Raw genomic sequence first — 24,216 nt, 5'->3', positions numbered from 1 at the left:
TGCGAGAAAACTTGTCAACAACATCAATATCGTAAATGTTTATCATATTTATAGCTTATTAAATTGAACATAAATGGGCCGCATCAAACGAAAATAGGTATAATGCCATATACCACTAATGAAGCTGCAGACACAGTCAGACAAATTCAACACAGTCAGGCGGAAAGTGTCAACTCTAAATAGGGAACGAAGTTCTTTTCTTTTACGTTTCCAAGACCGGAAAATGTCACTTTATGTCAAACAAAATAACAATCTCAAGTACCCACACTTCATATTTGTAAGTACCAAGACAATATTAAATAACGAACCGGTGCTGGATTGCACGCAGAACAAAGAAAACGGCCAAGATGCTTGGATCATTGGGAATTTTTCTCTGCGTTGTTTTTTGCGGTTCGTGTTCTTTTTATTTTCATTGATTGTTTAAATTATATTTTCTGATTACTAAAACTAATTTATAATAAATAAGAATGTATAAACTACCGTGATAGTAAACTTGAAGGCGTTTTGGTACAAACTTTTATGGCGACGAATGTGTGCTTTTAGTAATTTTACATTATATGTTCATTCAAACATCACATTTTCGGTTTTAAAGCTAGGCTTTAAATGAAAGTAAACTAGTATTCTCAATAATCTATTTATGTATAACTATTAAACTTAAGTTGCATAGCAAATACATGTAAGACAACATTAGTCCACTTTCATGCATCACATCATGTGCATTTGTAGGGGATGCGCATCATGAATGGTGTACATTTTGTCTTTAATTGTTAACACATTGTACTATTCAAATACATTATTAGATTTTTTTATAAGACGCTATAAAATCAGTGTGAGTTTATTTCGCAAAATATATGAGAGAATTGGCATCACTAAATATCTCGCTTCAAAGAAACATCTACTATAATATCAACCACATACGCTTTGTCTTGTTTGCAAGGCATTATGATGCTCCCGTTTTATGTTCTAGCGTCGGGTCTCGCCGACAATGTTGCCACTAAATGCAACCTAACCGTAACCTTTCAAGGACTGGAAATACCTGACGGGGGCTACGTACGAGCCACTAGCGGTCGGCTCAATCAGGTAAGAATTGTCCCAGGGGGCTGAATACAGGCCACTTTTGGTCGGTTCAATTTACGTAAGAGTCATGTGTGGTCGGTTCAATCACGTAGGAAGTAGCGAATGGCGGCAACGATAGATCTACGAATAGTCGGCTCAATCAGATAGGAAATACCTTACTGGGGCTACTTACGCGCTACGAGTTGTAGCCGCAATAAGGTATGAGGTATACAGGGCGGGGCTCCATGAGAGCTACGAGTGGCCGCCACAATCCGGTATGATATACAGGGCGGGGCAATATACGAGCTACGAGTGGTAGCAACAATCAGGTAAGATATACAGGGCGGGGGTACATACGAGCTACGAGTGGTCGCCACAATCAGGTAAGATATACAGGGTGGGGCTAAATACGAGCTACGTGTGGTCGCCACAATCAGGTAGGACATACAGGACGGGTGTAACATACGCCCTACGAGTTGTAGCCACGATAAGGAATGATATACATGGCGGGGCTCCATGAGAGCTAGGAGTGGCTACCACAATCCGGTATGATATACAGGGCGGGGCAATATATGAGCTAAGATTGGTCGCCACAATAAGGTAGGATATACAGGGTGGGGCTAAATACGAGCTCCGTGTGGTCGCCACAATCAGGTAGGACATACAGGACGGGGGTAACGTACGAGCTACGAGTGGTAGCCACAATAAGGTAGGAGATACAGGGTTGGGCTGCATACGAGCTACGAGTGGTCGCCACAATCAGTTATGATATTTAGGGCGGGGCTACATACGAGCTACCAGTGGTCGCCACAATCAGGTAGGATATATAGGACGGGGACTTCGTATGAGCCACTTGTGGTCGTCTGAATCCGGGAAGAAATGTCGGAAAGTAACTTCGTACGAGGAATAACAATAAGTTGTCGACTCAGTCCGGCAGGAAATTTCTGACGGAGTCTACATACGAGATACTAGCGGTCGGCTTAATCCGGCACGAAATACGGGACTAGGGATCCGAAAGTGATCCAAGTGCTTAGAGATATCAGGTTTGAAATAGCGGGTGGCGGCTACGTACGAGCTGCAAGTGGTTGGCTTAATCAAGTTATAAATACCGCACCTCGACTACGTATAGGTCAGTAGAGGTATATTTAACCAAGTAGAAAATGTGTAAGGCTCGAAAAGGTAGGAATATAGGTTTTCTGCAAGTTTTTGTAAAAATACCGTGTGTACCACAATGTCTTTAACACAAAGAAGTTATTGCGTTCTTTAATGTTTTAGTATACTGCAATGTCTATTGTATTTGGTGCTTAAGATACAACACTTATATGTGTCGATATTTCAGTGTACTGTGATTCCTATTGCATAAGTTACATTTAATACTGCCATTTTATGCGTCGATATTAAAGTGTACTGCGATGTGTTTTGCTTTGGATATAATAGGTACAGCCATTTTGTGTGATATTTCAGGTATATTGTAACGCCTATTGTACTGGACCTGGGGCCTCGCCTGCATTGCAGTTCTTCTTCAAAAAGAACGGCACAAATGACAGCCGGGTTTCGACGCTTGCTTCCAAGAGGTTGTGCTACATAATGCGCATAAATCCGATTCATTTATCTCGATAAAACTATTGTTTATTTATCTTTACATCGACGCTCATCCGATTCATCTAGATGGCCGTCTATGTATTCTTAAATAAATGCCGCATCGGGCGTGTTTCGATTTCATAGTAGATGTGGAATATTGATGATTAAAAAATATCGATTTAATAAAGTAAATTTCGAGTTCGACGGGTTAAATCACATAAGCATATTTTTCTGTGAAAGCCACGCAGATATTAAACCTTGTATTAGGAAATATTTACGCATGAATAATATGAACTTGTCCGCAACCAAGGGCAGCATACCAGTGATTTGGGATATTATTGGATTTAAATAACACGACACATTTAAGACAGTTAATTTATTCGTTAAAACTGTGCTTAAGCACATCAATGCATAACTGTCAGTGTCAGATAAATGTTGTCGAGCTATGAATTAGGTTTGATTATTTTAGGATATACAGCGTCAAAACAACGTTCGACAGGAACGCCATCCTTAACGTGCAAGACATGGTTGAGTCCGACGCGGGTGTCTATTACTGTAAGGGGTGGATAATCGGGCAAGGCTGGCAGCAACGTTACTTTAATCTAGTCTTTGGTAAGGAACAACCGATGGTGGCACAATATGTATTCACATGCATAGTTACCAGTAGATGAGTACTTGCGCCGGGTCGAATTCAAGTACGGGGTTTTGATTAACTGTTGAAGATTGAAAGCTTGCTTGATTCCAAAGTTCAATGTGAAGATTAGACACAGCCTTTGGTGCTTCCGTTGATGTCAAATGCTTGGTCACTTTTATTACGATGAATCTTATTTATATTATGATTACTCTAGAAGTACAGTAGACAATATCTTGAAATTTCTAGTAGTATAAACATTGGTCTATATTTAATATTGTACAAAACTCTCAATCTCATACCCTGATTATCAGTCAGTCTGTCGGCCTGTTATAACAAAAATGTATCATGGTATACATATTTTAAATGATAATCTCATTTCGAATAACCCATTAATGCTATAGATGACTAATGTACATAAATTGTCGCACCGTTGATTTAAGTAGAATTAATCTACATAACCTAGAAAATTATATACATGTATGATATAATAAAGGAATATGGTATATTCATGAACAGAACATACCAAATAGTTTTTGCTTACATAAATTGAAAAAAATAACAATTAACGTTCAAAGCAATTCGAAAGTAATCTAGACACAATAGTAAAGTTGTTGTCAAAAGGTCATGACATACACAACTTGCAAGCAGGAATTATCTCGCAAAATGCATATTCGCAGTATAACCCCATGAAGAGCAGTGAGAAGTTTATGAGCAATATTTTTTTACCAACGTCAATGTCTTGTCTATGTTAGAATTAACACTTTTCAATACCGATGTAATAAACAAACATTTTAATGTTAATTACTAAAAGTGATACATCTACAAACAAAGAACAATATTTATGTATTTCAGAATATTAATTTCCAATGGTTTTCATCTGCAGGGTCTCTTGTTAGGCATGATTTACTTTATTTATACATTGATATTGCGTTTTTTTCAACAATTATATATATATATATATATATATATATATATATATATATATATATATATATATATATATTATTTTTTTCTTGTCTTATTCGATGACGCACCTTTAGTATGTTCATACTAAAAGGTTCGTGCATATTTGCGTCAAAATAGTAACGGTGAAGTTGATAATGTTAGTGAAAATTATTCTATTTATTAAAGAAATACCCTGGTTAGCTGTTACAACAATTAATGACAAACGCGAATCCGTCTTTTCCAAAACACTTCTTGCGAATTGCCTTTAGTTTTCTATGTAAACGCTAAATTCCCACGCGAACATAAAGTGTTTAATGCTGCCCCTTAAAATTCAATTATTTTGGTTTGATATTTTGTATGGTTTCCAAATACAACATGTGATTCCTTATAAATTATCAAGTTGTTTTTCTATTGTCTTCTTCAATTGATGTCCGGCGTTAAAAGTGGTTTAATTGCACACTATGGAGTAACTCATGTTGTTCGATGAAGTATTATTACTTTAAGGGTTAATAAAGGCACTTGCACCACGTGCATTATCCATATAACAAAACCAAACAATAAAATGTTTAAGATTTTTGTCTTTGCTTTTTTTAATTGACGCGCACAATTCATAATTTTGGCAATATTTCATTCGGTGTTGTATCTGACATAATCAAAATGCAGTAGTTTTCTTGTTTTGTTTTTTTTTAAAAAGGTTTAGTAAATAACTGAAATATGTCTTAATCCAAGAAGGTTTACCACGTGTTGTGAACTAACTTCTGCATCAACATTAACTTGTATATTTTTTTATTTTATTTCTTAGCATGCCCCAATAACCACATGTTATGCGACAATACCAGATGTATCATGGACAAGGATGTTTGCAATGGCGTTGATGACTGCGAAGACAAGAAGGACGAAAGTGATTGTGGTAAGAGCAACTTCACGAAACACAAGATATAGCGGGGCGATTTATTTTTGTGAAAACACCAAACGATGATTGCTACAACTTTTTTTAATTTAGAATTAAGGAACACTGACACTTCTGAGGCATTGTCAAAATGTACTGTCACTATCCGTAAGACTTTCAATAACTGTATATTTTGGAATCAACTTCAACTTTGAAGATTTGGGAAAGGTGTAAACCAGTTCCACGCGTTTTTATAATTTTATATATTCTGTGTTTACAGCTGCAATTTTTGTTGCATTTCATTATTGTCTAACTCAAAGGTCGTATAATATGATTCGTCTTCTACTAATGTTGCTTAAATACCAATGTTTGCCAACTGCTAACAACAAAAGCGTTAAAATCGGATTGTATTTATCGACCCAACTGGTGTCACATTACCTCGTAGTTATAACAGTTGTATCACAAACGTTTGTTCATAATACATTTACAGCTAAACTATGCGTACGTACGTACTTTGATTTGTATATATTGTTTTACGTTGTTTTCTAACTAGCGCAAAGTTATTGTTTCGAACGAGACACGACAAGCTTTGTTTTCAAGCAGCAGACAGACAGAATGTTTTATTGACATAATCTTTGCAGTTTGTTGACATTCACAAATATTTTGACACATATCTGCATATACTTATGTCAACGTTAACATAGAGGTATTAGATTAAATATAATCTTGATCGCGATAAGTTTATCACATATATATAATAATACATTGTGTGTGATTTTTCACAAAGAACCAAATATACAACTGTTTTTATGAGTTGTGTTCGACTAATTAACGGTTAATAGATTGAATATAAATAATAAATTCGACAAACACGTCTTGGCAAATTACAAAATATGCAACTACAATAGCAAGGTTAAGAGCGACAAATATATACATGTATACATGATGGATTAAATTAATTTAATTATTATATTGTACATAAAATCTGGAGGATGAAACATAGTACAGAAGTAGAAATGAGTTATACGGCGTTTTGTTAGACAAACAAGTACACGTGATGAATAAATTGAATTTTAATTTAAGAAAGACTGAATTCAATTGTATAATTTCACAGAATGAAAACTTTAAACGAAATACATTAATTAAAACGTTATACAAGAGAGGTTTGTAACAAAAAAACGCACACACTAATAGATGAAGAGGAATCGATCAATTACTATTTGAACAACTATGTCCGGGATGAGTTAAGTTGGATCATGTGTGAAGGCTCTATATAACAGCATATCATACCATAGCAGCGTTGTTCGTGCACTTGAACATTCCTCGAATTAAACAAAATGTATGCCTGTTATGTTTAAATCTGAGTATTTTCTCAATCAAATATGTTTGCCGGTGTCTAGTTTCAGTACTGTAAATGGATACGCGGTACAAACGAATCATTTCTCATCTCGTGCCGTAATCAGAATATTTGTCTTGCATATAAGTTTAGGTTTGAATAAGAGATGGTATTATTTGTTCATTCTAGGTATTCTTTGTAGTTTAAAACAGCACTTACATACGGAGTTATTCTAGTTTAACGTTCCCTTTTAACGAAAACCTGATTATCAGTCATATTCATCAGATAAATATTTCGAGGTGGTTTTTGTTTTTTAAGCTTAGGAATCCATTATAGTCATGCTTTACTCTTTACTTGATGTAGTCTTTTAACGATAACGACTACAACAAAAAAACAACCGAGGAAGCGCTTGGAATTGTCAATGTAAAACATGTTATTCCAAAATAGGTTTACAGTTATGCATTTCTTCATATTCAGATCCTAAAGACTGTGATGAAGACATGTTCGAATGCGACGACGGACAGTGCCACAGTAAGACAATGTTGTGCGACTACTATCCCGACTGTCTTGATGGTTATGACGAGGCGCTCGAAACATGTGGTAAATGTAGTTTGATAGCTGAATATTCGTTAAAAATAATTACATTTATAGTAGGGATGGCAACAAATACTGACAAATGATATTCAATGATGGTAATTCTATTGTATCATATTTTAACTTCATCAAATTCAGAAGAATACTAAAAGTGTCGTGTCATTGTCCCCAAAAACATTTGTTTACACTAAAATGTCATTTATTTGATAATTGAGGCCAATATTCCTCGGCTTACTGAAACCAGAACAATTATTATTCGGTAAAATGACACAAAACATAAACAAGAGGACCATCATGGGCCTCAAACTCTCACCTGAGTTTAAAGTCTCTATAACGCTCAAAATCAACGAAAATTTCGTTAAGTATTTCGTAAAATAAAGTTAACACCTTAACAATCAGTGTTCCTCATAGCAATAGCCACAATTTCAACGCTATATGTGGTATGATTACATAGATTTTTGTAGAACCAAAATACACGTTTTTATTTATTTGTGACACAATTAATGCCATTTTAATTTCCCGCGAATATATATATATATATATATTCATACGACGAACGAACACCATGTTAATGTTCATGTGTTGTATGAATAGATATCGTTGCGGGAAATTCAAATGGAAAAACAACGAGCATTTTGTGTCTACGAACCACAGGTGGTTAGCGTGTGGCTATGATATTAATTAGTGAAAACATCATTTTGAATGATAAATAATCATATTATAACGAACAATCAACTTTTCTGAAAAATTGTGCAGCGATTTTCACGATCTTGGTTTTATTTAACGCAAAAATGAATTTCCTTTCTAGAAATGTATATATCTTGTTATATTTCTACAAATGCTGTGTCAAATGTTAAAAAAATAACACGATAAACAACTCGCGTAACGTACTTGACACCGATCAGAGAGGATTAATGAATGAAATCTTCAGTTGTAAAGACACACCTTCACATTGGACCAATGAAATCACTCGTGTGTTTAAAATGTCGGTTAGTTGAAATGTATGTAAACAAAGGTTTCAAACGGCGCTGGAAGTTAGTTTTGATGCATAATGCAACGGCAAGCACCGTAAGAATGTTTTTTTTATACGTTTTATTGAATTATGGTATCGAGGTCCGTGAACTTTGCAGGGAAAATGCCCTTTACTCCGTGAAGATTTCATTCATTTATCCTGTCTGATCGATGTTAAGTATGTCACGCGAGTTGTGTATCGTGTTATTTCTTCAACGTTGACCCAGCGTTTGTAAAAATATTGCAAGACATGTACATTTCTGCGTTGAATAAGACTGATATCGTGGAAATCGCTGCACACTTGATGAAGTTATGGCTGTTCAAAGCGATGCACCCCGTTTTCGGGTGATTTTTTAGTTGTATACTTTGTTATATATATATTTGATAGCTAATTTTGTTTTCAGAAAAGTTAATTTTCGTTATAATATGATTATATAGCATTCAAAATGATAATTTCACTAATTAATATCATAGCCACACGCTAACCACCTGTGCTACAAACATCTATTTTACCAGACCACATCTGGCGTTGAAATTTCGGCAATAGCCATAAGTAACTCTGATTTTTAATTGGTTTAGTTTACTTTACGAAATATTGTATTAAATGTTTGTTGATTTTGATTAGTAATGTTACTTTAAGGTACAGTAATTGTCGAATACCTGACCGTATGCCATAGTGTTTGTCAGATTCTTACTTGGCCTTGGAGGTTTCAAGTTAAACATTCCGAAAACCTTTCATACGATTAAGTAATACAAGTTGTCTCCATAATGTTAATACGGTTTTTCTAAAAGTTTACCAGGTGATCTAGTTCCTAACGTACATATACATGTATCAGAATCAAACCGAGTCTATATATTGTCATGATACACATGTTTACTTATTTATATAAATATTATGTATATTATGATAAACATTCTAACAAAATTCCATAAAAATTGAATCATAAGTGTTTCCTATAGAGAGATTGGATCATAAATATAGAGTAATAACAAGCTAAAATTGATGAACTTCACCGTATGATGCACTAGTAGGGACGCCTAACGTAGGGTGACCACAATTGCTAACATTTAGCACTAAGTGCTAGGGTGAGCTTAACATGAATACAAAGAGAGTAACCACCGAACGGTCAATGCGAACCATGAGGGGTCTAACCGTTTAAGCGCATGCCAAATCTCAGTCAGTCAAGTATTAATCACACACATACAAATAAAAAGTAATTTTATAGACACATTAACCTCAATCATTATTTCTTTATTTCGAGTTCAGCTTACATTAGTTGCACTTTTATCAGTCATTTTTAAAATTGTCAATACACTGACTTCTAAAAGTCTGTATAACAAATAATCAAACTCCCGATCCTCTGTTAGGAAAGACATTCGTATATCTATTTACCATTTGTATAACAGAACTACATCTATAAACATATAACAAAAGCACCGCATAACGGGTGCCACGCTCGGCTACGGGTGCTTGACCCCAAAATGAGTGTGGCGTGTAGAACTCATCAAGGTGCATCTACATATGAAGTTTCAAAGTTGTAGGTGGAAGCACTTTGATTTTAGAGCCAATGTTAAAGTTTTATATTAGAGGTCACAGTGGCCTTGACCTTTGACCTAGTGACCCAAAAATGGGTGTGGCGTGTAGAACTCATCAAGGTGCATCTACATCTTAAGTTTCCAAGTTGTAGGTGGAAGCATTTTGATTTTAGAGCCAATGTTAAGGTTTTAGCACGACGCGGACGGCGGATGTCGGACGGCGGACGACGAGCTGGCTATGACAATACCTCGGGTTTTCTCCGAAAACGCCGAGCTAATGAATAAATCTTCGACCATCGACCCGGAACGGCCAATTTTAAGCAGTGGGGGGGGGGTTTACACTCACTCACACTTAGCTCAGAATTAATCACAAAACAGCGACACTTTTTAACGATTTGAAGTTTCTAGTATTGAATTATTATATAATATGTGTTTAAATGAGCCATTACTGCCATTGATGATGCATATTTAAATCGTAACAAATAAAACAATAACAAATCGATGAATGGTGTCCCTTTCGTTAATCCCAAAGAAGGAACAATTATTCATTTTTGGCAATAGCAGGTGGTCTTCTTAAAGGACATAGTTAAACAGGTTCACCTCATCACCATGTTCCCAGGTCAACCTGAACCTGAACCTCAACCCGAACCTGAACCACAACCCGAGCCGCATCCTGAACCTGAACCACAACCCGAACCAGAACCTCAACCTGAACCGTGCGAGGTACCGTGCATGGACGGCACGTGCATTTTGCAGACTCAGCTCTGTGACGGCATTGCAGATTGTGAGGACAGATCAGATGAGTTCAACTGCAGTGACAGTGACTCAGGTATGCGTTTCTAAACTTCCGGACAAAGTTGTGAAGTTTTCCGAAAACGGACAGATATGTTTGCAAACATCTCACTTGTTCGAAGCTTGGTCAACCTCTTTAAAGTGATTTGATCATTTGTGGGATACCCTTTAAATTCGGATGTGTATCTAGTTGGCCAGAAAATCATGTACAAAACAAATCAGTGCTACGAAATACATCGCGACAGTCCTTTTATTTCTGTATTATTTAGATAATTTTATGTGTTTTTTTATCGATGTTGTTGGCTTTGTTCATGGTTGACTGAATTGCTATTATATTTTTTTTTATGCAGTATTGCAATTTTGCATGAACCTTCTACATCCGGCAATACTAAAAATAGACATATCTAATTGAGTATTGGCAAAACTGAACATTCCATTTCTTCAACAGCCTGTGTTGTTTGGTGCCCGGAAGGATACTGCTTGGATCAGTCTGAGGTTTGCGATGGAATCAGAGACTGTGATAACGGGATTGACGAATCAAACTGCCCTCAAAACGGTATGAGCTCATCGTTTCTTTAATTCAACGTTTAACTCAAATTTTCGAGTCAAGATTATTGGAAAGTTGGAATAAATGCATGTAAAGTATCTTATTGTACCAGCATATGCGATCGTAAAGAAATGGTATAAACCGTCTTTACAAATAAAACATTAAGTAAATGGTTTCAAAGTAAATATATAATGTATGAGCATTACACGTGTTAATATATTTAATAAAAGCTTATTATCGGCGGTGATCTATTTTTCACGAAAATGACTTACTTTGGAAATTTGATAGAGCCTTTTTCAACAAACCATACCACGAGTCAATTTATTGCAGGTTAAACAAGTTGATATAATTTGCAAGCAAATGTTTTGATCAGTAAATTGTAGCTATAACAATAGTTTGTACAACAAACAGAATGCGCACCAGACGAATTTAACTGCGGAACTGGAGATTGCATTGCAATTGGTTTGGTATGCGACGGACGACCGAACTGCGTTGATATGACTGATGAATTCAACTGCCCACCAGGTAGGTTAAAGTTATCGTAAAATCTAAGGTTTATACCTATATTATAAAAATAGTTATGTGTAAGACTTAATATGAGATGTGCTCAATATTTGAAAAAATAACAACATCATATATATGTATATATTTTGGGTACATTCGCAGCTGAATATTTAAATTCACACAACATTTCAACTTTTAATGTTTCGACAAATCTATCATTGATACATAACAGGGGTTAAATGTGTTTGTACCTATGGGTTATAATATGTTCAGCAAAGGTTTGGAGAACAATATTACACCGATTGACAATATTAATTTGATGTCATGAACATATGTTAGCATTCTGCTGACAAATGAAATTTACAAACACTTCGAATGAATTATGGAAAGCAACTTTGACTAACAAGACGTCGATAGGCGATAAATATATTTTGTTAGCTCAATATTCGTTTTAATAATATACGAATCGTGCACATATGTCGTTTCTAAGAAAGTCAAAACGTTTGAGTATCGTAAGTACAAAGACGAATGATGTATAAAAATGAACTTGATTCATGTTTGTGTTTTTTAACCTTGTTTTTTTTATAGTAAAATGCACGTATTATACTTTGATGTTACGGATTTTAATGAAAGGTATTTGGGCGTTTGATATTTAACTATTTCGTGCATTTGTTATACCTTCCAGTAACCCAGACCCCAACCACACCAACACCTACAGGTAAGTTTGTGTTAGGCATTATATTTTTTGGACTAGAGTCTGTAATGAACCGTATTTTTGGTTATTGGTGAATTAATAAAGAGTTTCTAAATGACATTTGACCATTTAAAAATATAGTTAACCCAAGTCCATGCTGCCATAACCAAATATTGTGTGTTTTTTTTGTCATGGTTCTTACATTAAAAACGTGAATCCAGTAAGGCACTAAGTTTTACCACGTAAGCCCATCGTTCGGTTCTGTTCGTAGGGCTTTAGTTCTATCGAGTTTAAAATGTACACCTATAAAAATAATATTGAATACGTTGCCCTAACTATTGCCACAGCATGCCGTTTATCTCTACTCTCATTTTCTACTTATATATTAATGTAAATGTGGTTCTATCAAGATAGCGGATAATGTATGAATAACAAATGCATTTTAACTGGTTATCTGTTTCTCACTTGACATTAGTCGGAACATTCCATTTAGTTTGGTTAGAGTAAAGAGATCATACAGTCATACTTTAATAAGTCCTTTTAGCTCCCGATCAGATTAAATTCAACATCAGTTTGCAGCTATCAACTACCGTGCATGTATACCTCTGTAATACAAACCCAAATGCTTTACTGTGGTTGTTACACTGCGGTTAACGCAGATTTGAAGATGATTATGTTTTGTGTTGTGCAGTTTGTTTGTCCTGAATTGTATAGGAGATTGCTCACTTTCCCGACATAAGAGTAGCAGGTGTTCATAACGAGTTGTCTCATGCTAATATATCTTGATTTTCAGAATCTTTATGGACCGTGCTCTGTGCCTGTGCAGACGACACTTTCCGATTTTATTATATTTTCTGTTTAAAAATACTCTTTTCTTAGCAAAAAATCGAGTTGAGCCGGAAAGTGTCGTTCCTGATTAGCCTGTGCGGACTGGGAAAACACTTAACTCACATGCATGAACCCCCTTTTTACAGAGCACGACCCATTTCCCTCCCTCCCTCCCTCCCTCCCTCCCTCCCTCCCTCCCTCCCTCCCTCCCTCCCTACATCTCTCTCTCCCTCCCTCCCTCCCTCCCTCCTTTCCATCTTTCGCTCTTGTTCTCTCTCTCTCTCTTCTGAAGTCTGCGGGATGAATACTTTTTCATGTCACAATAATAAAGTGCCTCTCTTAGACGAAGGTATATGACAACCATACGGAATTTCGCGATGAAAGGTGTAACAAAATACATTTCTTAATCTTCAGAACCTGAAGGCTGTGGAGAAGACATGTTCGAATGTGATGACGGACAGTGCCACAGTAAGACGATGTTGTGCGACTACTATCCCGACTGTCTTGATGGTTACGACGAGTCGGCCGAAACATGTGGTAAATGCATTTTGATAGCTGGGTATTCGTTATAAATAATTACATTTATAGTGAACATACTTTGGTTCTTAGACAACCAGAACGTCCACGGATTGTTAGTGCAAAGACGAGTGATCTGTAGAAAAACACTATATTCATTAAAATGTGTTCGTTGTGAAATATTGGTGGTCTGTAGTTGACATGTTTTATTCTTTGGGTTTAGTAGTTTGAATATCTAAAGAGGATAATTCGGCGGTCGATATACTATTATTTTAGGCATGTTATTATATGTTCCAGTAACCACAACTGAGACTCCAACCACACAAACACCAACAACACAAACACCTTCAGGTAAGTTTGTGAAGACATACTTTGTTCGGGCTAGGATAAGTTAACTTCTAGACCGTTCTGTCAACACTATAAGGTTGTGCAATTCTGGGCTAGCTTCCCATTCGGCTGTTAAGTCCATAAGTTTTTGTCGTATAGAGACACGTTCAAAATTAATTTATAAATGTGGATTTATTTCCACTAGTCATAAAGCAATTGTAGTAAGTTAAGGATATTATTACACAGGTTATGCAAACACACATATCGTTAAGTAAGGCAAGGATGTGTCGCGAGTGCTGTATCACCTGCTATAAATTAACGAATGATATATACTTGATAAAAAGGATAATTATTTCAATTTTAATGCATTTATCTAATGTATCCAATACTTCGGGAAAGTGTCCTGTGTTTATAAAATGTTTATAAAGTGTTTTATCATTGCTTGAGGTCTGCTTACACTGTCCTTTTTTGAAACCATTTACTTAATGTTTTATTTTTACTTAAGATTGTCATTTACTGTTTGAAATTTATAATGCTGACATCAAAATCTAATCGGTCCTATCTGTCCCTTAAAGTAAACGCAATTTCAATTTCGATGATAACTTGTCACCGTTTCTTTAGTTGTATTTTTAAAATGTAGACCATCACACCGACTGACCTAACGACAAACAGACCAAGCAGGAATCATTTCACGAAGAGGAATTAATTATTTCTTTGCCCTTTGGTATTCTTGTTTTGTCCATCAAGCATATGATTGTGGGTGGTCTTTGTCATCAAATCTGTGCGATGTGCAATTCTATTACCATGTTCTTATTGTAAACATTATCAATCAGAAACAATCCTTATACCTTCATATTGCTCCTTGGCCCAGCTTGAGTGTATGGATGGTAAGTTGAACAACATTTATCTACTTAATTTACATTAATTAACAAATATTAGGTTCAATATTGTCCACCATATCTGTACCTCGGGTGAGTATCTGGGCATTAACCAATGATTCAAAAAATCATCCATCTACTTTAAATAAATTTAATTTGAAATAACCGGTCAAATCTTAACGAAATAGGTTGCGCGTCGGGTCAGTGTCGGTGATTAATCAATACTTATATCTTCATATTTGTATTTCGAACTCAATCGCTGAGAAATAATCGGTTCATTCTTACCAATCTTAACCACCCATGTGGTAACTGAGGCCATTTAGCAAGAGAGGCTGGTCTCTCACGATATTTTTACATGTAACAAATTCAGTTAGAAACGATCCGTTCTAACACATCTAGGTTGTACCACGGACGAGTTCCAGTGCAAGAACAGCAATTGCATCCTTAAGTCCCAGGTGTGTAACTCGTTCCCAGACTGCTTACCGGGAGATGAGGACGAGCTGAACTGCGATAGTCAGTATTATGCTTGTTATATTCTTGTCAACATAACGCCCAGTGAGAAATGATCTGTACTATACTTAAATGCTCAAAGGTTAAGCAATTACTCGGCTAATACTTAATCGATTGAATGTTTAGTGTCGTTTTATGCATACCATGCTGTTGCGATATCAGTATTCATTTTCAAACGTAATGCATTCAATTAAATATTTTAAAGCGAGATTATACGATTTTTATATGTGTTGAATTGTAATATATCGATACAAATATGTTATAATAACACACATTATGCAAGAAAAATGATACATTTAAGACGAATTTCATAAAATGCAGCAAATACAAATTAGCGCCCCGAGCCGATTGTGACGAAGATAATTCGTACATATTTTCTTACAATAACCGATGCATTCGTCTTTTTAGTAAGTGTTCGTGTGTCGTATGAATCGATATGGCTGCAGGAATTTCAATTGAACCGTTAAACTAAATTTAGATTCACATCGTACATGCATGATATACATGCTGGCGAATTCGGCTATACAGCCTTTTTCGATTTCAGAATAAAATAATTATCTGGCTTATTTAGCTTTTTCGACACATGTTCTTCTTAACTTTTATTTTAGTTTATATTGAAATATATGTATAATACGTTGTTTACACATTTAATATCAATTAACAAATATTTATCAAGATCGTATATACCCGCTTTAATAAACAATTTATTTTTAGAAGTGAACATTCAAGCAATAGATGCTCTTCAAAAATCCAATTATCCGCAGCACATTTTTGGTCCTTTGTCACAAATTCAAATCACATTCTGTCTATAATTCTAGCAGTAATTTAGAAGCGAGAAATTTGTCTGTCAATTTCATTTCTCGTATTTTGTTATTTATGAAGTAAATGCAAACATTTCAGCAATGATGCTATGTTCACAAAAATCTGCTTAATAATCATGGGTTTATTCAAAAATTACAGTCTTATTTTATTACCAGTTTAATTTTGTTTTAATCAAGTGTTAAGGTACTTTTGGCCACATCTAAAATAAGAACGTTTTAAGATATTTTAAAAGTAGCTAGTCGGAAGTGTTAGTTTTGTTCTTTGAACATACAATATATTTTCGTTTTATGATATTTTCTGTCGTTTGGACAGTTTACACGATACCATTTAAAATATATAAACAATATAATAACTTTAGCTTTATTACATTGCAATATAAGTAACATTATGCATAATTGTAATTTAATGATTTATATAATTATTATTTCAGATGTCGCACCTTGTTCAGAGGGAACACAGAGGTGTCCGGACATGTCGTGTCAGTTGCGCTGTAATGAGTAATACTTACAGAAACCACTGATCAGGCTATAAAGTGACTCGACATGTTTGTTCGCGACATTCCAAGTTATTCTATTCTCTCAAAAAGTAAAGTAACGGACCAAACTAAGTTTTAGAACAAGAAAAATAATGATTTTTTTGTGCAATCTAAAACCAACACGTAAATATGAACAAGGAATATTAAAAACAATAAAATAAATAACACATTATACTACACAAATTTTCAAATTTTCACCGAACTGATTACTCCTATACCGAAATATTTATTTGAATTAATTACAGAACTCAAATCGTTTTTAGGCGTCGTGTGAGCACATCTGGTCAATTAGTAGGTATTTCCCTACCATGTATATTTCTTTTGTAGGTGCACGTGCTTTAGATTATACACAGAAAATTAGTTGATATTGTTAAAAATTCAGCTTTGTTAATTATTTGTACTTCTTGTTCTCAGTGTGTATTATATACTTCTATTATTTAACCTTTTCGAATCTGATTAAATACAAACATGGTATAAGATTGCATATATTTGCTTTACTATAAAGACTTCCTATATAAAATCTTCTTTTCTCAATTGTTCGACTTGTGACTTCATCAGTACGGCTTCAAAGTTATCTCCGAATTTTAAAGACATAAATTTGTATTTTCTTTGAATCTGAAAGAATTGTATGCGGTTTTTTTTACTCCAAAAGGATGCAAAAAGGGATATACACAACTGAGTCAACATGTATGTAAGCATCATGGGCTGGTTATTCGTTTCTTTACATAATCATGACGAAAAAAGCAATAAAAAACGACCAAGATGGCAAATATTCGTTTACAAAATCGAACATTTCTTGAAAATGATAACACCTCTGCCATCTACAATATTTATGTTTCTGTTCTAATGAATAAATATATATAATACAAATAAATTATATGGTACATTAACTTCAATATGTATTTTAAATTGCTTTATCAAATAAATGATTGTATTGGTTTCATATGTTTATAATTACTTTTTATGCCCCCGGACCGAAAGATCGGGGCATATTGTTTTTTGCCTGTCTGTCTGGATGTCTGTCTGTCATTCATTCTTTCTATGTGTGTCTCAAAACGTTTACCTTTGTTAAAGTTTTTCGATAACGTTTTCATTATTGAAGATAGCAACTTGATATTTTGCATGCACGTGTTTCTCATGGAGCTGCACATTTTGAGTGGTGAAAGGTCAAGGCCCTCATTCAAGGTAAAAGGTCGAATATATGGCTTCAAAGCGGCGCAATATGGGGCATTGTGTTTCTGACAAACACATCTCTTGTTAATTTAGTTATATGACATTTTTTGTAACTAGCACTGCATGAGTAACTTTAGGTCAATGAACTGTTATTGTTACTGTTGAAATGAATTTGCACAGGATATCTAACTTCATTTCGCCAAGTTTAGTATAGAACTAACTGAATATGATGTTTTAAGATTAGATCCGTAACACAAAATAGGTAAAGCCACAAATATTGGCCTCAATCGCAAACAAAATGCAAAATCTAATGCGCAAATAAAATATACGATCTCATGTTTCATCTGTGTAAAGAGTATTCATTAAGATGAAGTTTTCCTTAAGTTGCTATCATGATCACATCATACTTAATTCGTCTCTCCTGTATGTTCCATTAAAATACATTCTCAGGCAATGCTGCTGCCTCAGATTATAATGAATATAAAGATCATACTGCATATCCAGGTGCCGTATTCCAGTATCTTCTTAAGTAAAAAAATAACTTAAGTTGAAATATTGCGCAATATTTTTTCTTATCTCCGCCATTTTTCTTTAAACATAAGATTTTACTTACTAAGTTAAATTCTGGTAGCTTTATAAACTTAATAAATTTCTTTACTCTGTGTATTTTTTCTCATATATTAAAAATTAAGTTAACTTCCTTTAACTCTTAAAGGAAATTCTTAAAGAGAATACTAAGCGTCTCATGTATTGTTTTTGACGTTTCAAATTTAACTTAAGAAATTCATTTAAGAAATTTCTTAACTTAAGTGAAAACTTAAGAAGCTACTGGAATACGACCCCAGAAGGCACAAGTAACCATGGTACAATAAATAATTTATGCATGTCACCGACAATAAAATCTACGCAGAGTGTAATTCATGATGCAGTAGATAAAGCAAAGCTCAGAAGATAATGATGGTGCAGAACAAATAGGGGCTCAGAAGTTAAACAATGCATGAAAGTAGAACCATACTAGCAAGATACTTCATTTTCAAAAATGAAAGTTATGAAAGGCTCATAAAATACTGAATGGCTCATTCGACAATTCGAAAGACTGCAATTCATATCTATAGATATGCATTTCCAGAGGATACTGTTAACGAATTGCTAAGACAGTAACGCTGCTTTCAGGAGGCAAATCATGCCCAGACGATAATGCGTGACATTTTATGTTTTAAGATACTAGTAATTAATAGTTTAGAACATTATTTAGTTTTCGAAGAAATTGCATGACTCAATTAATGGCTCATAACAGAGTGCAGGTCTCAGAAGATCATGTATGACTCAGAAGATGATAAATGACTAGCCTGATTGTGAATGGCTCAGAAATAATATCATGACTTACACGACAATACATCGCTTAAACTGTAATACATGGCTCAGAATATAATTCGAGGCTAACACGATAATGCATGATCTAGAGGATAATTCATGGCTTAAAAAAAAATCATATATAAGAAAATACTGGATTGTCCAGAAAATAATGCTTGGCTCAGTAAATTAGGCATGTCTCAGAAAATAATGAATCATTCATAAGATAATATGTTTAACAAGATAATGAATGACCCAGACGTAAATATATGGCTCAGGAAATACTTTGTGACTGATAAAATAGATCGGATGATAACGCTTGGTAACAATGTTGTGTACGTTACAGAAGGTAATTCATAACTCAGAAGATAATGAATGACTAAAAAGAAAATAATTGACTCAAAAAGAAATGTAGAAGATAATGCATTTCTCTAAAGGTAGTCAATGACGCAGAAAATAGGTCATTTCAAAGATGATAATGCAGACTTTAATGCAAAGCTAATAATACAATTCACCATACAGTAGATACTACTAGTAGACTCATAAAATAATGTTAACGGACAATGCAAAGCACATTTAAAGTTCATGTCCAGAAGTTAATACAAGAAGTCAACAAGGAGCAGATGTTGTGTGTCGGTTCGTAATTCCACATTAACGAAAATATTGAGTTATATTTGAACTTACAAAATATTTACATGTATCCGACAGTTTGCCCATCCAATATGAAAAGATTGGACTGTACAACACATTTTAAATAAGCGTTTAACAATGTCGCTGTTATTGAAAAAATAATTCTTATGTATTATTAAAGTAACATAAACACTCACATTCAACGAATATTTCGCAAAATATTTTTTAAATAAAGTTAACCCATAAAACATTAATGTTCCTAATAGCAATAGCCAAAAGTTCAAAGCAAGATATGGTAACATACATTTAACGAGAAACAAAATGCTCGTTTTTATTTTGTGTGGCACAATATAATCTGTTTTAATTTCCCGATACGATATCTATTCATACGATATACGAACACTAACTTGGTACATGAACATGTGTTGAATATATTGTCCTGCAAAACAGAGCATTTTGTCTCTTAATAAATCTATGTTACCAGACCACATCTAGCGTTGAAAATTGGTCTATTGCTATAAGGAACATTGATGTTTATGAGTTAACTTCATTTTTCGGACTAATGTACGAAATATTCGTTGATTTTGAGGGCTTATTGGCTTTTAAAGTGATGTTATGCGCATTATTCACTGTTGAATTTAGCTGAAAAGAATTTACAGGTCATAAGAGTAAGTTAAAATGTGGTTACTGACCAATTACTAGTATCTGCAACTGATCTTGCTACCAGTTCTTTATAAAAATATATTTTATATTATATATTTTACGTGAACCATCCAGTAAGGTTGATATTCAAATAAATTATTTTTCTCTTTCCGGGATATTGTTTTAGTATGTTGATGCTGCATTAACAAATATAAGTGTATATAAAGTGAAAACACCAAATATAAACAACGGTTGCGATATGCACCTATGAACTGTTAGATGCCCATAATATCACTTTACGTACAGATGGTACTCAAACTAAGCACATGATTAATCAACACAAATATTCTAATCTTATGCTTTATTACTTTAACCCCTACCATTTTATACAATACAATTACGGATGTCTTTCGAACAAGAATTGGTTGGAGATGTATTACTTTCCCAAATTGAGTAGTTTTTAGTTATTTTCTTTCGAAAAACTGCTGTTACAGCAAGCAAAAAAACGCACTTCATAACTACAACGATTAACCGCGAATGTATTGCCGTTTAAATAAACAACAAACAAATCTTCACGCAGAATCAAAATATAAAGTACATCACGCTCGATGTACGACATGTCAAATGATTCTGGAACGAGGGTAAACAATAGAAAATAATGACGATTGTGAACAATCAAGATACAATGTGTACAAATGTACACACAAATGTAACAAAACATTCTAGAACTTTGCAAAAATTATACGGTCTGCAATATCGAAATATACATATTCATTCACATTTACCTGTATTTCACAGCGAACAACCGACGCCGCGGTGGTCCACCGCGATCATGGTGGTCCACCGTGAGATCAATTTCCCGATAACGCAGAGACTGACACAGCAATTCGCCACGGCGAAATCACCGTATTCAACGGTGTATCGTGGTGAGATAGTAATTGTCCACTCTGGGCTGAATAACGGTGATGCGATGTGGATGGCAGAAATCGCGCTAGACGCAGTGTATAAGCAATCCTCGTGTTTGCCATGGTATGTTGTGCGCTTGCCATAGTCTGCTGTGTGTTTGTCATGGTATGTTGTGTGCTTGCCATAGTCGGCTGAGTGTTTGTTATTGTATTTTGTGTGCTTGCCATAGTCGGCTGAGTGTTTGTCATGGTATATTGCGTGTTTGCCATAGTCTGTTGTGTATTTGTCATTTTATGTTGTGTGTATGCCATAGTCTTCTGAGTGTTTGTCATGGTATGCTGTGTGTTTTCCATAGGCTGCTGAGTGTTTGTCATCTATGATGTGTGCTTACCATAGTCTGCTGTGTGTATGTCATGGTATGGTGTGTGCTTGCCATAGTCTGTTGAGTGTTTTTCATGGTTATTTATGTGCTTGCCATAGTCTTCTGAATGTTTGTCATGGAATGTTAAGTGTTTGTCAAACTCTGCAATGTGTTTTTCATGGTATGTTGTGTGCTTGTCATAGTTTGCAGAGAGTTTGTAATTGAATGTTTTGTGCTTGTCATAATCCACTATATGTGTGTCAATGTATGTTGAGTGCTTGCCATAGTCTGCTGCGTGTTTGTCATGATATGTTGTGTGCTTTCCGTAGTCTTTTGTGCGTTTGTCATGGTATGTAATGTGTTTGCTATAGTCTGCTGAGTGCTTGTCATGCTATGTTGTGTGCTTGTCATAGTTTGCAGAAAGTTTGTAATTGTATGTTTTGTGCTTGTCATAATCCACTATATGTTTGTCATGGTATGTTGTGTGCTTACCATAGTCTGCTGAGTGTTTGTCATTGTATGTTGCGTGCTTGCCATAGTCTGCTAAGTGTTTGTCATTGTATGCTGTGTGCTTGCCATAGTCTGCTGTGTGTTTTTATGGAATGCTGTGTGCTTATCATACACTGCAGTGTGTGTGTCATGGTATGTTGTGTGCTTGTCATAGTATGCAGAGAGTTTATTGTATGTTTAGTGCTTATCATAGTTTACTATATGTTTGTAATGGTATGTTGTGTGCTTACCATAGTCTGCTGAGTGTTTGCCATTGTATGTTGTGTGCTTGCCATAGTCTGCTGAGTGTTTTTCATTGTATGATGTGTGCTTGACTTAATCTGTTTTGTGTTTATCTTTGTATGTTGTGTGTTAGCCTCAGTCTGCTGAGTGTTTGTCAGTGTATGTTGTGTCTTCGTCATGGCAGAATGTTTGTATATTATACTATCCTGTGGATTTATCTAATACGATGTCATTTTCATTCACTTTGTTGTAAGTTGGGGATATTTTTATTTGATCGATATAATCACATACAATAAATATCATAAACTTTGAATTAAAATTGTTCCGTAATCGAACAAGAATGGCCATTATTCGATCGGTTTGTGAAGTCTTAACATAAGCTACATTGGGCCAATATAGAGAATGCATGCCTTCAGAGATCAAAATGAATTTACACAAAATGAGTCATCATCAGATTATAATATTTCACAGATGATATTGGAACAACTGGAGATTTCGATGGACAAACCTCGGACGCTCTCGAAGTGATTCTGAACGAAACTCATCATCATAGAACGGTTGCAGAAGATTACCAGTATTATTTTTAAGCAGGATTTAGAATTTTCATTTATGGAAACGGAGAGTTAAGTGCCCAGATAAAATCTTAGTTTTTAGCTCACCTGATTGCTCAGGTGAGCTTTTGTGACCGGTCTTTGTCCGTCGTATGTCCGTTCGTCCGTTAATATTTGTTCGTAAACACTCTAGAAGCCACATTTATTGTCTGATCTTCATGAAACTTGGTCAGAAGCTTCGTCCCAATGAAATCTCGGTCGAGTTCGAAACTGGGTCGTGCCGGTACAAAAACTAGGTCACTAGGCCAAAAAAAAAGAAAAAACTTGTAAACACTGTAGAAGTCACATTTCATGCCCAATCTTCATGTAACTTTGTCAAAATGTTTGTTTTAATGATATGTTGGTTGAGTTCAAAAGTGGTTCCGGTCCGTTGAAAAACATGGCCGCCAGTGGGCGGGGCAGTTGTTCTAATTTGGCTATAGAGAAACCTTGTAAACACTCTGGAAGTCCCAATTTGTGCCCAATCATCTTGGAAGTTGGTCAAAACATTGGTTTTATTGATTTCTCGGACTAGTTCGAAAATGGTCCAGATCTGTGAAAAAACATGACGGCAAGTGGGCGGGTCATTTTTCTCTATATGTATATAGTGAAAACATATCAACATTGTAGATGTCACATTTTTGGCCCAATTTTCGTGAAATTTTGTCAGAACTTTTGTTTCCTAGATACGCGAGATAAGTTTGAAAATGGTTCCGGTCTGTTGAAAAACATGGTTGCCAGGGGGACGGGACAGTTTTCCTTATATTTATATAGTAAAAAGGCTTGCAAACAATCATGAATTAAGGTCATATAACATGCCAGACAACTCTTGTAAATATTGCATTTACGTTTACAGTAGTTACTCCCCTTTGATTATTAACGTTTTCATAATAATACAGTGTATTGTGTTTCATTTATGTGTTAATTGTTATTCGAGGTTGGATGTTTTTATGTCCCCTTTCGAAGAAAAGGGGGCATATAGTGATCGGACTTTCCGTCTGTCCGTCCGTCCGTCTGTCTGTCTGTCCGTCTTTCCGTCAATCTTTGCATTTAGGTTTCCAAAAATGCTAATAACTTCTATGTCCCTTGAGATATAACCTTGATATTTGGTATGCATGTATATATGGACAAGGCCTTTCAATACGCACACATTTTTTTAGCCCTGTGACCTTGACCTTGAACTTAAGGACCGCGTTTAGGTTTCGGAATCTGCGTTTAGGTTTCGAAAAATGCTCATAACTTCTTTGTCCTTTGAGATATAACATTCATATTTGGTATGCATGTGTATATGGAC

The 24,216-nt window shown here is 35.0% G+C and overlaps 1 protein-coding gene across 3 annotated transcripts; it reads left to right on the top strand.

The window, feature by feature from the left end:
• Positions 1-267: 267 nt before the first annotated feature.
• Positions 268-17,474, top strand: LOC127881438 (very low-density lipoprotein receptor-like). Of its 3 annotated transcripts, none has more exons than XM_052429330.1 (14): positions 268-390; positions 968-1,080; positions 2,521-2,630; positions 3,107-3,249; positions 5,019-5,126; positions 6,919-7,041; positions 10,202-10,411; positions 10,823-10,930; positions 11,333-11,446; positions 12,111-12,143; positions 13,362-13,484; positions 13,761-13,814; positions 15,068-15,181; positions 16,431-17,474. In XM_052429330.1, exons 1-14 carry the CDS (start codon positions 348-350, stop codon positions 16,499-16,501), a joined length of 1,467 nt encoding a protein of 488 aa, XP_052285290.1. In that variant the 5' UTR covers positions 268-347; the 3' UTR covers positions 16,502-17,474. The 3 variants fall into 3 exon arrangements, with proteins under 3 accessions (XP_052285290.1, XP_052285291.1, XP_052285293.1); XM_052429331.1 differs by having other exon boundaries at positions 6,919-7,043; positions 10,252-10,411; XM_052429333.1 differs by lacking the exon at positions 13,761-13,814.
• Positions 17,475-24,216: the final 6,742 nt, after the last annotated feature.

This window comes from Dreissena polymorpha, chromosome 5 (assembly GCF_020536995.1).
Source record: "Dreissena polymorpha isolate Duluth1 chromosome 5, UMN_Dpol_1.0, whole genome shotgun sequence".
NCBI lineage: Eukaryota > Metazoa > Mollusca > Bivalvia > Myida > Dreissenidae > Dreissena > Dreissena polymorpha.
Note: the sequence above shows the minus strand (reverse complement) of the source record. Positions and strands in the feature narration are given on the sequence as shown.